This window comes from Drosophila nasuta, chromosome 2L, assembly GCF_023558535.2.
Source record: "Drosophila nasuta strain 15112-1781.00 chromosome 2L, ASM2355853v1, whole genome shotgun sequence".
NCBI classification, from domain to species: domain Eukaryota; kingdom Metazoa; phylum Arthropoda; class Insecta; order Diptera; family Drosophilidae; genus Drosophila; species Drosophila nasuta.
The window spans coordinates 3,050,757-3,063,271 of record NC_083455.1 but is presented as its reverse complement, the minus strand read 5'-3'; the positions used below and the strand labels follow the sequence as shown (position 1 = coordinate 3,063,271).

Here is a 12,515-nt window from a genome sequence, read left to right as displayed (position 1 = left end):
AGAAAATAAGATCCGATTTCAGCGATCGTTTCTTTGCAAATAAAATCACTTTTTAATTTACAATCTACCAAAAACCAAATTTTCAGGAAAAAGTGACTCGAACTTAAAAATTACGCTATCACAAAAACTACGCCTCATTTATGGGGTAGAAAGTGGGCGAGGCAAAAATTGTGGTGACACAAAAACTCTAGCTCTATCTCTTATAGGTGTTTATGCGGACACCGGATAGACAGATTCCAAAACGTACGTGGCTCTCGGCAATTGAAGCTGATCAAGAATATTTATACTTTATCGGAGATGTTTAGCCGGCACAATGTTATAATACCCTTCTCACCTATGGGTACCGGGTATAAAAATTATTCAGCTTACCACAAAGCAACGAACATTAAAAACCACCAAGTCATGCCTCATAAAATTTGTTTGTTTTGACTTTCTGTAGAAGACCGTTGTGCAAAAGATGTAAATAATTTAATTTTGCTAACTATGGAATTACTGCTTAAGTTCCTTCTACACTAACCCTTTTTTGCACTCCTATCTCCTAAGGTATATGGAGAGAAAATTAATCTTTGCAAATTATACATATGTGACTTTATTTTCCTCCTAAAAACTTCACTTCAAACCTACTTAGCTAATAATAATCTAATAATAACAATAGATTGCAATAGATTGATTTTATAACTACCACTTCCGATATTGTCTTTTTTTTAGATTCTTTTTTTTGTACGAGTGTATGTGTCTGCAAAAACAACTAAGATACAGATACTCGCTATCCATTTCTCTAAAAAAAGGGAAAACTCAAAAATTAATATTTATAAACAGTACTACATATGTACATATGGACAAATGTATATGCCAAAATTTGTATATGGTAATTCGGCATACTACTGCTTCCTTTAGTATACAATAGAGAAGAATATACCACTTTGTCAACCAAAGCTATTAAAACCGACTGTTGAGGCCGGCAGTAATTATAAAGACTGTAGTATTTGTAGGTACCAAAATCGAGGCTCTAGCTTTAAAATTAATAAGAGTAGTTAATAAAAAGCCCTTAAAATCATTGAGATCTAGGTGTTCATAATGACAGACCAACGGACATGGTTACAGCTGTTGCCGCTGATCAAGAATATATCATATATAAGATCAATAATGGATCCTTTTTCCTGTATACATACATTTCTTGTTGGCTCAAGTTATAACATACTTGAGTAGCCGGTATACAAATTTTACGAACATAACCTTAAGCAAGTGGTAATTAAGTCTATTTATTCTTCCGACTTTTCAAAAAGTTCCTCAAAGTCTGAGAAATTGATTCAAACTGTCGCTAATTATTACACAATGCCAAGTTAAACTGAAAATCAATGGTTCAATGAGCCAGACAAAACTTGATTAAAATGATTACTCGCCCGTTCATAAGGAAGTTTCCATATTGACTGCAGTTGCTAAGGTATAAGTGAATCTGGCTCAAGTAAAGTGCACTCAACTGTGCTGCGTACAACAACTATCAGAGAGTGTACAATATATAGATATGTACATTAAATACCGCATAAAGTAAATTAAAGTTAATTAAACTCAAGTATTCATGTTGAGTAGACCCAACCCACGAAATCCATTAGTTGGTAATTAACTCCAAAGCTTTTGCTTTAGTTTGTTTCTTGGTTGGCATTGCATAACCGGCGAGCAGCAAATTACTTTTAATTTTCATTGTGGGCCAGTTGATAATGCTCCAAACTTCCTATGGAGCACGAACAGTGCACAGACAGCTTGTGGAAAACCCAATGTAAATATTTCCGTCGACAAACGGCAAAGGCAACCCAATAAACCACTTTACACTTGCACATACACTCGCACACTAATGTACAATTTGCGTTAAATGCCAACTGATTTCTTTGTTGCACATATCGTGGCTCTCCGGTTTCTTGCTTAGCATTGAAAACTGCACACAATTTTCACACAAAACAACATAAACAACAGATACGAGTACCAATGTCTATGATTGCAAAACTTTAGCTCAGCTCAGCTCAGCTTAGTCAGTTGAACTTGAGCTTTTCGCACTTTAAACCACATGAAGTCGAAGTTGCATGCGTGTCTTCCTCTTGCATTGTAGGTTACACTTTTTGCTCATGTTATTGTTTGTCGGGGTTTCGCAATTTTACTGCAGCTCGTTTTCTAAGATCTTTCCATCGGTTAGAAGGCTATTCTAACTATTTAATATATGTCCGTTAATATACATAATATGTATATAATATATGTAAGTAGGCACAACACAGACGTATCCACAAGAGCTCGAAATGCTACTAATAATACTCGCATACCTCTAACAGTTGAAAAATAATGCGTAGTGGGTAGATCACAGTCAAGCACACTAATTATAGCTTTCTTACTCGTTTAAGCTTGACCCTGATAAATAACTATGAAGAGTAAATAATTACTTTTCTTAGCTTAAATTAGATTAAATTCTTGATCAGCAACATTAAGAAATTTTATGTAGTCATGATCATGTCTCTAGCCGTCCATATAATCATCGGAGAGACGATGCGTTCCAAATTTGCTGTAAATGTTAATGCAGATAAAGTTTATTTCCTTGCGACCATAAATCTCGAAATATCTGTACACATATACTACAGTGTACATTCCCATATGAAAATCGCTACAACTAATCAACAAAGTTACAGTTAATAGTCAATTGCTATAAAAATGTCGCTAACTACACATTTAACAGACATGCCCAAATCGTATCAGTTATATTTTGATGATACCCTTGGTAATCGTAAAATTCAATTGCCAGCTCAGCGTGCTTCTATTAAATAAGGAAAATTGTAGTTCCGAAAAACTTATATTTTTACACATTCAATTATTACAAGATAAACTTTTTCAATATGCTGCTGAAAGTGCACAAGTTATAATGCAGTCAGTACAGTAAATAAGTAACCACGGTGAATATTATATTTTCATTTGCGATATTTTTATTTTCATAGTCAACAATAAATAATCTAAGATTAAACTAATAACTAAATCACATTACATGGCTGTCATGGTACTTAATTCAAGTTGGGTACAACTCTTGTCTCATTGATGGGTACCAAAGATCATCAATTGCTGTGACAACGCCATTTGCTGTAGAAATTCTTGCTGCTGTGGGGGTAGCTCAATGCCAGAGGCGTTGAAAGCTGGCTGGAAAATCGCCTGCTGCAACAGATGACGATAGTAGAGACTGAAGCGGACCTGTTGCTCCAAGATGGCCGCTTGCTGGGCACGGTATTGCTCATACTGCATCGCCATGCGGGCGTCCTGTGCCTGTCTGGCTCGTCGGCTCAGAAGACATGCCAATGTGTTGCGATCGCGACGCTGCTGCTCCCGTGGACTGCGCTGGCGTGGTGTCTGGTTGCGTCGAACCATGTTGGCGTGATATGTGCTGCTCACAGGTGGGATTGGTGTAGGGCTGGTCTTCTGGTTGCTGGTTTCAATATTCTGCTCGTTGTCCAGCCAAGGTCGGAAAAAGCCATTTAACTGGCGTCTTTTGCAGGCAGGTGCATCTTGCGTAATATTTTCCTTGTTCTGCTCCAGAATCAAATCCACATCACGCTTGCGTTTCTGCGAGGTGAACTTCTTATGCAGATAACTGTCAGCGTTCAATTTCTGGTTGTGGTGCTCCATTGTTGCTCGGTTGGTATGACGTTGTTGATGCTTTGACGTTCAATGTCGGAATGATGTTGTCGTCCGGTTGATATCCTGTTTATATGCCACCGACTGTACAGATTCTCGGATCGCAGGTAGTTAGCCCCTTTTAGGTCGGGATCGGCATTGGGATTAACGCAATATTTATTACCTAACTAATCGTTGTTTTTGACAAATGTTTTCATAGCTGCTAATTATCCTGATCTACCTGTGACCTTCGATCTACAAATAACTTCGCGTCTACCGGAACTGGAAAGTTCGATCATCGCGATCGCATCTGAGGCCAAGCTGTCGCCATTACTGGTTTGTGATCCGTCTGGAGATACATGTGTTTTTTTTTACCGCAATTTCTAGGAATTTGTAAAATATCCTAACCTAACATGAAGAAATGGAAAGATTTATATACAACACATTTTACATGGCTTGTAATGTTTAACAGGTCTTGAAATGATCCGTAATAGCTGTGCATTGAACTTAGCAATCTAATTTTTAATTGCTCATAAAACTAGTTATTACAGTATAGTTGCACTTATTAAATAATATTGCATATGCATTTCAAATAGTCGTAAGTATAGGTTCTTAAATTGTGCACAGAAGTTCACGTGATGATATGGTATTGCTATTGATCACGTTCAAGTCAAGACTCACGTTCCATTGCATGTGAGTAGGTCTACATTGTTTCCACCTCTCATCGGATCTATTCGGGTGCTCTGGACGATTTCAAGTGGTAAGAGCTGCTCTTAACTGGAACCCAAATCGTATTAAATCTACATACCAAGCGATTAGTCGTGATTTCATTTCGTGTTGTCAGTAACCTGACAATACTATGGATATTTAAGTTAGAATATTCAATTTGTAACAATAACAACTTAACACTGTAAAGTAATTGAAATTGTAATAAAGACGTCTATTTATGGTCAATTGAGTAGTTGTGAGAAATTAAATTATTATGTTAACCCCAACAGTCTTTCTTGTTATATCAAACAAAACTAGTTTCAAAGATATAGACTCGAATTTTTTAAATTATTCATTTGCCGGACACCTGAGACTAACGGCATATTTATTCTTAATCAATATTTATAAGTTACCACCCGCAACTAGATCAATGTTCATAGTAAATTTAAAAACAAGAATTAGCTTTTCTATTTTTCAAATGCTGTTTTTTACTAAGATAAATTAAATTAAATTGTACCGATGTAAAATATTTTGATATACCAGCCTACAACTACAAATATTTTCATGCAAAAATGTTGATGTTCATTCCCCGTAGATTATTTGGTCTAATCGACCTGACCAAAATTGTGATATCTTTTCCACAAAAGGTAATTAAAAAAATAAAATGCTATATTCATAATAATTTATTATTGGTCAACAGCAAGGATAAATAAAAACTTAAAAGTATTTACAGTGTCAATAATATACTTAATAAAAAAGTAAAACTAATTAAAGACTTCCAATAACTATGTAAAGGAATAGTCAAGCGAGCGTCAAGGCGAATGCCTTATAACGAAGGCATTTTAAAATCAGATTAATCCACGAAGGATTTGTCAAGTGAACATCAATGCGATCGCTTCATTATATGCGTCTGCTGGCGTTCAGGTTGTCCCCAGTGCTGCAGCTGGTCCCGGTAATTAAAACTGAGAGAAGCTTGTGATGAGGCCATTGCCTGTTGCAGAGCCCGCACATAGTAAAGACTCAGTCGGATCTGTTGCTCCATGTTCATTTCATGCTGCTGCTTAAATTGCTTATACTGCTGATCCATGGCGACTTCCTTGACCATTCTGGCTCGCCGGCTCAGAAGGCAAGCCAATGTGTTGCGATCACGACGTTGTTGCGCCTTCGGGCTGCGCAGACATGGCCTTTGGGAGCGCACCATATTGGCATGATAGGTGGTCGCCGCTGTAGTGGGAGCTGTCTTTTGTGCTGGCTGTTCTGGTGAAGTTGCTTGTGGTTCATCCACCCAAGGGCGAAAGAAGCGACGTTTGGCGGGCAGCTCTGACACAAAAATCACATCATCTGATTCGTCCTGATCGCGTTTACGTTTTAATAGTGTGAACTTCTTGTGTTCATAGATGGAGGCATTGATGTTGTTCATTGTGCTAGTAGTATCCATGTCCTAATGACAATTTGTGTTATTCTCGTTTGCTGTCGCGTTGCCGACTGTGCAGCCATTGTGCTCGACATAATCTTTTATGCAACATTAGGTAATGGTTCATCAATCCAACGCGTTTCCCACCAATCCCTCTGCAGGTATTTCCCAATCAACTTCATTCATTCGAACGTGTGCCTGCACCTCAAACTAATCACCCTGCTAAAATCTACCTGTGAGTATGAGTTTGTTTGTTGTCCAGAGCACAGAGACCAGAATCAGGTAGTTTGTATCACTGGCATGGCTAATCCGCCGGCTGCTGTTATTCGGGCGTCATAAACCAGTTGTCCTTTTTTCGGCTAACGGCTAACATTTTGCTAGTGATTTTCACTGGAAATACCTGTTGAGTGAGCAGCCCTCAACCTAGGTCTAGACCTCGACCAGACCAAAAAACCCAAGTCGAGAGACTCCGTAATCCTGGCGCTCATATGGCCTATGCTGTCTACAGCCGGCTCATTGTTCGGCTTCCATTGTGACACCTGAAAAGTTTTATTGTTCCAGGCGATCCGCAAAGCATTTATGACTTCAGCTTGTGAGATCTCTTTGCCAGCTGAAATGTTATTTCTCCCAAGGTGTCTCAAATGTGCTGCAAGTACTTCTCGATATACATAAGTCTGTACCACATACATATGTATGTATGTATGTATTCGTATATGTAGTCATCCTCCATTCCACGTTAAGTGTGTGCGATCACAAGGATGTTAGATTTTTCATTCAATGTTCCCAGTTCTGTCCAATGATTTATGCAGTCACTACCGTCATCGTCATTTGCTATGCGGATTTATTTAAAGAGGGCTTGAGTCCAGTTCTCTACGAATGTTGACTCAAGAAAAACACTTCTTGCTTGTTATGCGTTTTATGAAAAATTGTTATATTGTTTTTTTTTTACAATGTTCAGAGGTTGAATAAGAGGAATGGATAAAAAGAATGTAGTTCAATCATCAAAGAACTTCCAGGAAATGCTTTCTTCTGGGTTTTATACCTTCATACCATTTTTAATGGACACAATTTTGTATAATACGAAAATACCATGAATGAAACTCATATGGAAAGACTTTCATGTTAAGTTGATATTCTTACACATCGTCTAAATCTTCTATTTGAAATCTTTAAGAGCCTACGAATCTGTAATTTGACATATTAAATTCCTGCCCCATTTTAACCAGTTCTTTAGAAATATATTAGTTTACCAAAATTTTAAATATTATATAAAGATCTACATTTATAATGTCTTTTATTTGATTCAAAAATGTGGAGCCGTTTATTTTCAATTCGAATTCAAGCTCTGTAGCATGCAATATGTTATTCGCGACAATTATTTCGCTATATTTATAGTAAATAATGATGGTATAAAATAATAAATATCCTCTCGTCTCTCATTACTATAAATAATAAATAATGATGGTATAAAATAATAAATCTCCTGAAAAATTATTATCAAACCATATACATATGTATATCTATATGCATTTATTTAATTTCTTTTAATCCCATTTTGATTTACGAACCTTAATTAAATGCTAGTTGGGGTATTTAACTTATGTTAAAGGGAGAAAGTGCTGTATATGTATTATTTAAAAGTGTTGTATTTAATTAAATAAATTATTCTGTATTATTAATTCGAACAAATGTAAAAATAATAAAAATAAATGCAAAATTTTTGCACGATTTTACGTTTTTTATTTAAATAACAATATTGTATTTTATACATGTTACATTTAAGTGAGCGATCACTTTTAAAAATATTGCTTAGACTGATTTGTAAAACAATTTTCTTGGAGGCGCTAGTTCTGACGATCACTGAAAATCAGCTGGTTTGACCAAAAAGATAGGTTAAAAAAAAACTGGGAATTAGTTTATTTTATTATTATTTTATGTTATTATTTTTATAAACATTTTTAACAAGAAAGTTGTTTGGTTATGATTTATCAGAAATATAACAATTAGCTATAGTTTGAGACGATCAACTAAATTCTATATCACAACTAAGATTTCATTCATCATGTTGCAATCCTCAAATTCTCCAACGAATTATAATTAAATCTGATCTATTTTTTAGTATAACGACAAATTTAATTCTCATCAAATAGAATATTAAATCTTCATTAGGGTTGAGAGCTTTCAACTATCAAACAATTTAAATGAGAATTAAATATGAATTTCCCAATCAATCCTATAATTTCCAATGCTTTTTCTAAAAACAAACTATTCAATATCGACAAGTACCAATAAATATCCGAAATATATGAAAAGAAAGAAGAGTCAGCTGAAAATCTGTAGATTTAAAGATATAGTACTAAACTAATACACACGCAATGCTTCAGGGAAATCCCAATAAATTTCCATTCAATTGTCCATTGCCACTAAGCAGAGTCGAGATTCTGTATATCTCTGGCTCTCTGAAATGGGATGGAACTTAATGAGCCAGATTAACGGTAAGCGAGATAAGAATCCATAGAAATATTGGATAGTGCAATGGGAACGGACCTCATCAAAGAACATTCCGGGCGCAGACACAGGCGCAGGCGCTGCACCAATGGATGTCTTCTAGTGAAACAGAATTCTGGAGAAATACCAGAAAATTTAAAATGAGCCACAGGCAGACCAGGCAGAAACACAAAATATATTTCGTGTAGGTGCGAGCCAAGAACTGTTGAGCAAATGAAAAATTAATTACAAAGGACTTGAGCATACGATTTTTTTGGGCTAGCAGGTAGGGACGTACAATAGATGAACACACTGAAATATTCTGGAACAAATCCTTTTCTTTTTTATGACAATGCAAACCTTTTGTCAACGAAGTTTTTCTCATAAACAAGACGCAGCAGCGCACCTTAATGATAATTTGGGCATTTCAGGTAGAATGGCTGCCTACATCGGTGTGGACTGGACAAGGGACTAGACCCCTATATAAGCAGCAGTTGCGCAGCAGAAGGAGCACAGTCAATCGACAAACATCAACGTAGCAACATCTCGAAATTGTATACTCAATCTAAATCTAAGAAGATGGCACCCTCACATATGGATTATCTACACAACGTAAACGCGAAGGTAATTGAGTCGGAAAACGAAAAGTACAATACGGGTTGCTACAAGCATAAGAAATTTGGCAAACGCATCAGTAAGGATGATGTGCCACCAACTGCAGCTCCACTTTTCCGTCCATACGCACTCAGCGAGAATACGCAGCGTAAACGTCGCCAGGAGTTACAACAACCGCATTTGCTGTCGCAGTCGCACCCACAGCATCAACTCCCACCCACTCCACCAACAACGCCTCCACAACTGCAGCCACAGCAGCACTTCCAGACACAAGTACCTCCAGAGTACAAGTACCAACAACATCTCCATCAACATCAAGCGCCGCAGTTTTATGTTCCCACGAACACGCCAACACCGACGCCAACACCCGTGATCAACCATCAGGCTTTGGCTTACGTGCTACAAAAGCAACGCGCTGTACTCCAAATACGTCAAATGCTCAGCATCAATCCCGATGCAAATACCTGGCCAACAGAGTTACGCAATGCCCTGTACTCCATGATGCAGCAGTAGGTGAATGAAATATAAAACCGGGGTAACTTCATCCCCAATACGGTGATTTGCCTAGCAACCAGTGATATAGTAATTTAAGTGCCGTAAGATATGAGAAAATATAAATGAACAATACTTACATACGACTTTATAAATTGTACATAAAATATTTTGATAATTGACATTCAAGAAAAACCAAATAAAAAAACTATTTTATATACTAAGAACATAAATAATATTTTATCTAAATAAAGGACTTTTGAAAAAAAAAATCGAGAATTATTTTCTTGAAAATAAATCATTTTGGTGACGAATCGTAGTAGCATATAAAACTACTATATCAATCAAACAACCACCATCCGATATATAACATTTGCTGTAAAATTTTAATTTTGCGCTTTAATTGTATTCGCGGAAAGGGCTCGATATGGCATTACAATTTTATCTATACAAATTCATAGACACAAGATTGTTCGGATATTGATTTTTTTAAATAGTTACATATTTTATAAGTTAATTAACTAGAAATTCTGGTTGCACTCAAATTAGCAACAACAAATGTAAGAACAAATAGCTTTGGAAACTCGATATATTGATTGATTTCAAATATGTCTTTAATTTTAAACCGAACTAAACAGAACTCTTAAACATTTACTAAGGTTTGACTTACAAGTCTACAGAGAGTTATTGAATCCGAGTCTATCGAATACAGAATTTGGCTGAGACCGTGGCCTCGATCCTGCATTCATGCTTGAGTGACGTCGGGGTGCCGAATAATTGGGCTTTTGCTCACGCTGCTGGGCACGCTGAAGTGGTGCTAATTTGGCAGGTGCAGTTGCTGTGTTGCCCAGGCGCTTGTGGACAGGCAGAGTGTCCTGTCGTGTGAGTAGTTCATCACTACGCATGCGTATTGCTTTTCCCTTAACAGGACTAAGACGGGCTCCTGCTTTCTTGGGCGGAGAAGCTTTAAGATTGTATGTCTTGCGTACGGCATGCAACTTGGAAACTATGCATGCAATAATAGAAATTAATTATGTTCATTGTGAGTAGAAAGCTTACAAACTTACCTATCCCCAATCGAGATTTTATATTGCGTGCAAAGTTGCTATTACCACGTGACTTGTAGGACGCGTGAGGGGCAATTTCTCGTACCTCTGCTGTAGAAGCAAACTTGACAATTTTCTCAGTGGGAATTGTCACATCTTGACATTCAGCATCGCTTACATCGCCACTCATTACACTATCTAGTTCGTCATCTTCGTCATCATCCATGCTCTCGTCGCTATCATCACCGCGTTTCAATGGTACCTTGTGCACCAGCATTACCTTTTGCTGTGGCAGACGGTTGACAGGTGTGGACGTGTTCTTAGCCTTGACTATAGCCGAAGAGTGTCTGTTTAGATTGCCTTGAGTATTCTTTAAAATTGATTTAATTTCCTTGGCAAGTCCTGTGTTCTGTTGTACTGCATCGAAGGATTGCTTTCCGCCAAGCCGTGCAAATACCGAATTATTGCTAGAGGTCGCAGCTACTTTCGGAGTTGTTTTATGTGCTCCAGTGACGTGGACACGAACATTACTTTCGCCGCTGCTGGATACAATGCCCTCCTGAGAATCATCATCACATTTAGTCTTGTGCAATCGCGCAAACACATCCGATTTCTTTGTGCTGCTGACACGATCTGAATATACTGCTAACGATTAAAGCGACAACTAATTTAGTGAAAGTATAAATGATTATAGACAGATGGATACATACACTGTTCCCTCTTGGCCAAAATTTGTTTGCTGCGCTCTGTTGTTCCAGACGGTAGAGTCACCTTATATTTGCCCTCATGCTCAGGAAGTACACGACGTGCAGGTTTAGTTGGTGGTGTGGCTGTACCTGTTGAAGGGATGCTTACGGCAGATGAAGACTTGCCGCTTGGTGCTTTGGAAGCTATGGTAACACTGCTTTTGGCCTTCGGCTTGGACAACGGTGTTTCCGGTATTAGAACTTTGTCTAGGGCATGTTGGTCGCTCACTTGTTTAGAGTGACGCAATATGGCAATAATGTCGCCCATAGGTGTGATGCCCATTTCGCGTAGATACTCTTTATTTAGATCAAGTAGCATGTCTTCCTGTATGCGATTCTCCACAAATATATGAGCATAGCTTGCCGCAGCTGGCGATGGAATTCCTCCGGCATTGAAAAATTTCACCCATCGTGCTATAAGTTCACAAAGATTAGTATTTATTTGGTTGAAAGTCACAAAAATCAGACCTGCGCTGGATTTTGACATGATTTTTCGTGATTATAACACTTATCCTGTTCTTTTTATAACTCTATTTTTTTCTATTTTCCTCACATAAACAGACTAATACAATTAGAGGTGGGCCTGCTTCGATGTTACCATCAAAAATATCGATATTTTAGTCCGCAAAATATAACTATTTTTCGCAAACATCGATGAGCTATTAAAGCATTCAGTAGAATTTATAGCAAAGATAACCGAGTTTGAAATAAAATGCGATAAAAACATGCATGGAGCGAAAGTAAAATTTGCCCTGAATGAAAACTAACCGAAAAGAACCGCGGGTTTTTGGTACAGTGGAAATGGGGCACAAAAAGCCATTAAAAAAAAACTTGGTTCTTCTACGTTCTTCTACGAGCTACATGAAAGTATCGATAACGAACGTAGAAATATCGAACGAACTTTTTGGGTAGTCACGCGATATTTTATCGATGTGACAACGAAAATAAGATCACCACTCAACGATCAGCTGACAATTAAGTGCGCCACGGTATGAAAATATAAATAACAAATTTTTTGCTTTTTAGAACAAATCTTCAGCAATCTAGTGGAGAAGAAAATTTGACAGAGGTCTGTGAAAAAAAACACCCACATACATATATGTATCAACGAATCTGTGAGAAGTAAACAGTATATATGACAATCTAATATTTACTGTTTACTTATCATTTTCCCCCACTTCATGAACATCTTCGCCAAAATATTGAAATTAAAAAAACTGCAGTTTTCTACATGTAGAATGAGTGGCTGTGAAAACGGGGCATAACATGTAAATTCCAAACTTTGTGAGTGAATCGAGATTATATGTATCAATGCCTTTCAACTTCGGCTCTCAAGTATTACATTGATGAGTCGTAAAGAAATTA

General features: G+C 37.2%; 4 protein-coding genes across 5 annotated transcripts; 1 reads left to right on the top strand and 3 right to left on the bottom strand.

Annotated features, from left to right (window-relative positions):
* Window positions 1–3,066: 3,066 nt before the first annotated feature.
* LOC132784619 (protein Mabiki-like) lies at window positions 3,067–3,707 on the bottom strand. The gene has a single exon (XM_060790357.1). It carries the CDS (start codon window positions 3,652–3,654, stop codon window positions 3,067–3,069), a length of 588 nt encoding a protein of 195 aa, XP_060646340.1. The 5' UTR covers window positions 3,655–3,707.
* A 1,526-nt stretch (window positions 3,708–5,233) lies between these two features.
* On the bottom strand, window positions 5,234–5,770 carry LOC132784616 (protein Mabiki). The gene has a single exon (XM_060790341.1). The coding sequence runs from the start codon at window positions 5,768–5,770 to the stop codon at window positions 5,234–5,236; it is 537 nt and encodes a 178-aa protein (XP_060646324.1).
* A 3,024-nt stretch (window positions 5,771–8,794) lies between these two features.
* LOC132798212 (RNA-binding protein 33) lies at window positions 8,795–9,439 on the top strand. The gene has a single exon (XM_060809987.1). The coding sequence runs from the start codon at window positions 8,831–8,833 to the stop codon at window positions 9,377–9,379; it is 549 nt and encodes a 182-aa protein (XP_060665970.1). The 5' UTR covers window positions 8,795–8,830; the 3' UTR covers window positions 9,380–9,439.
* A 515-nt stretch (window positions 9,440–9,954) lies between these two features.
* LOC132798211 (uncharacterized protein C19orf47) lies at window positions 9,955–11,759 on the bottom strand. 2 transcript variants are annotated; one of them, XM_060809985.1, is made up of 4 exons: window positions 11,619–11,759; window positions 11,115–11,564; window positions 10,426–11,049; window positions 9,955–10,364 (listed from the first exon to the last, which is right to left on the bottom strand). In XM_060809985.1, the coding sequence occupies exons 1-4, from the start codon at window positions 11,635–11,637 to the stop codon at window positions 10,033–10,035; spliced, it is 1,425 nt and encodes a 474-aa protein (XP_060665968.1). In that variant the 5' UTR covers window positions 11,638–11,759; the 3' UTR covers window positions 9,955–10,032. The 2 variants fall into 2 exon arrangements, with proteins under 2 accessions (XP_060665968.1, XP_060665969.1); XM_060809986.1 differs by having other exon boundaries at window positions 10,426–11,046.
* Window positions 11,760–12,515: the final 756 nt, after the last annotated feature.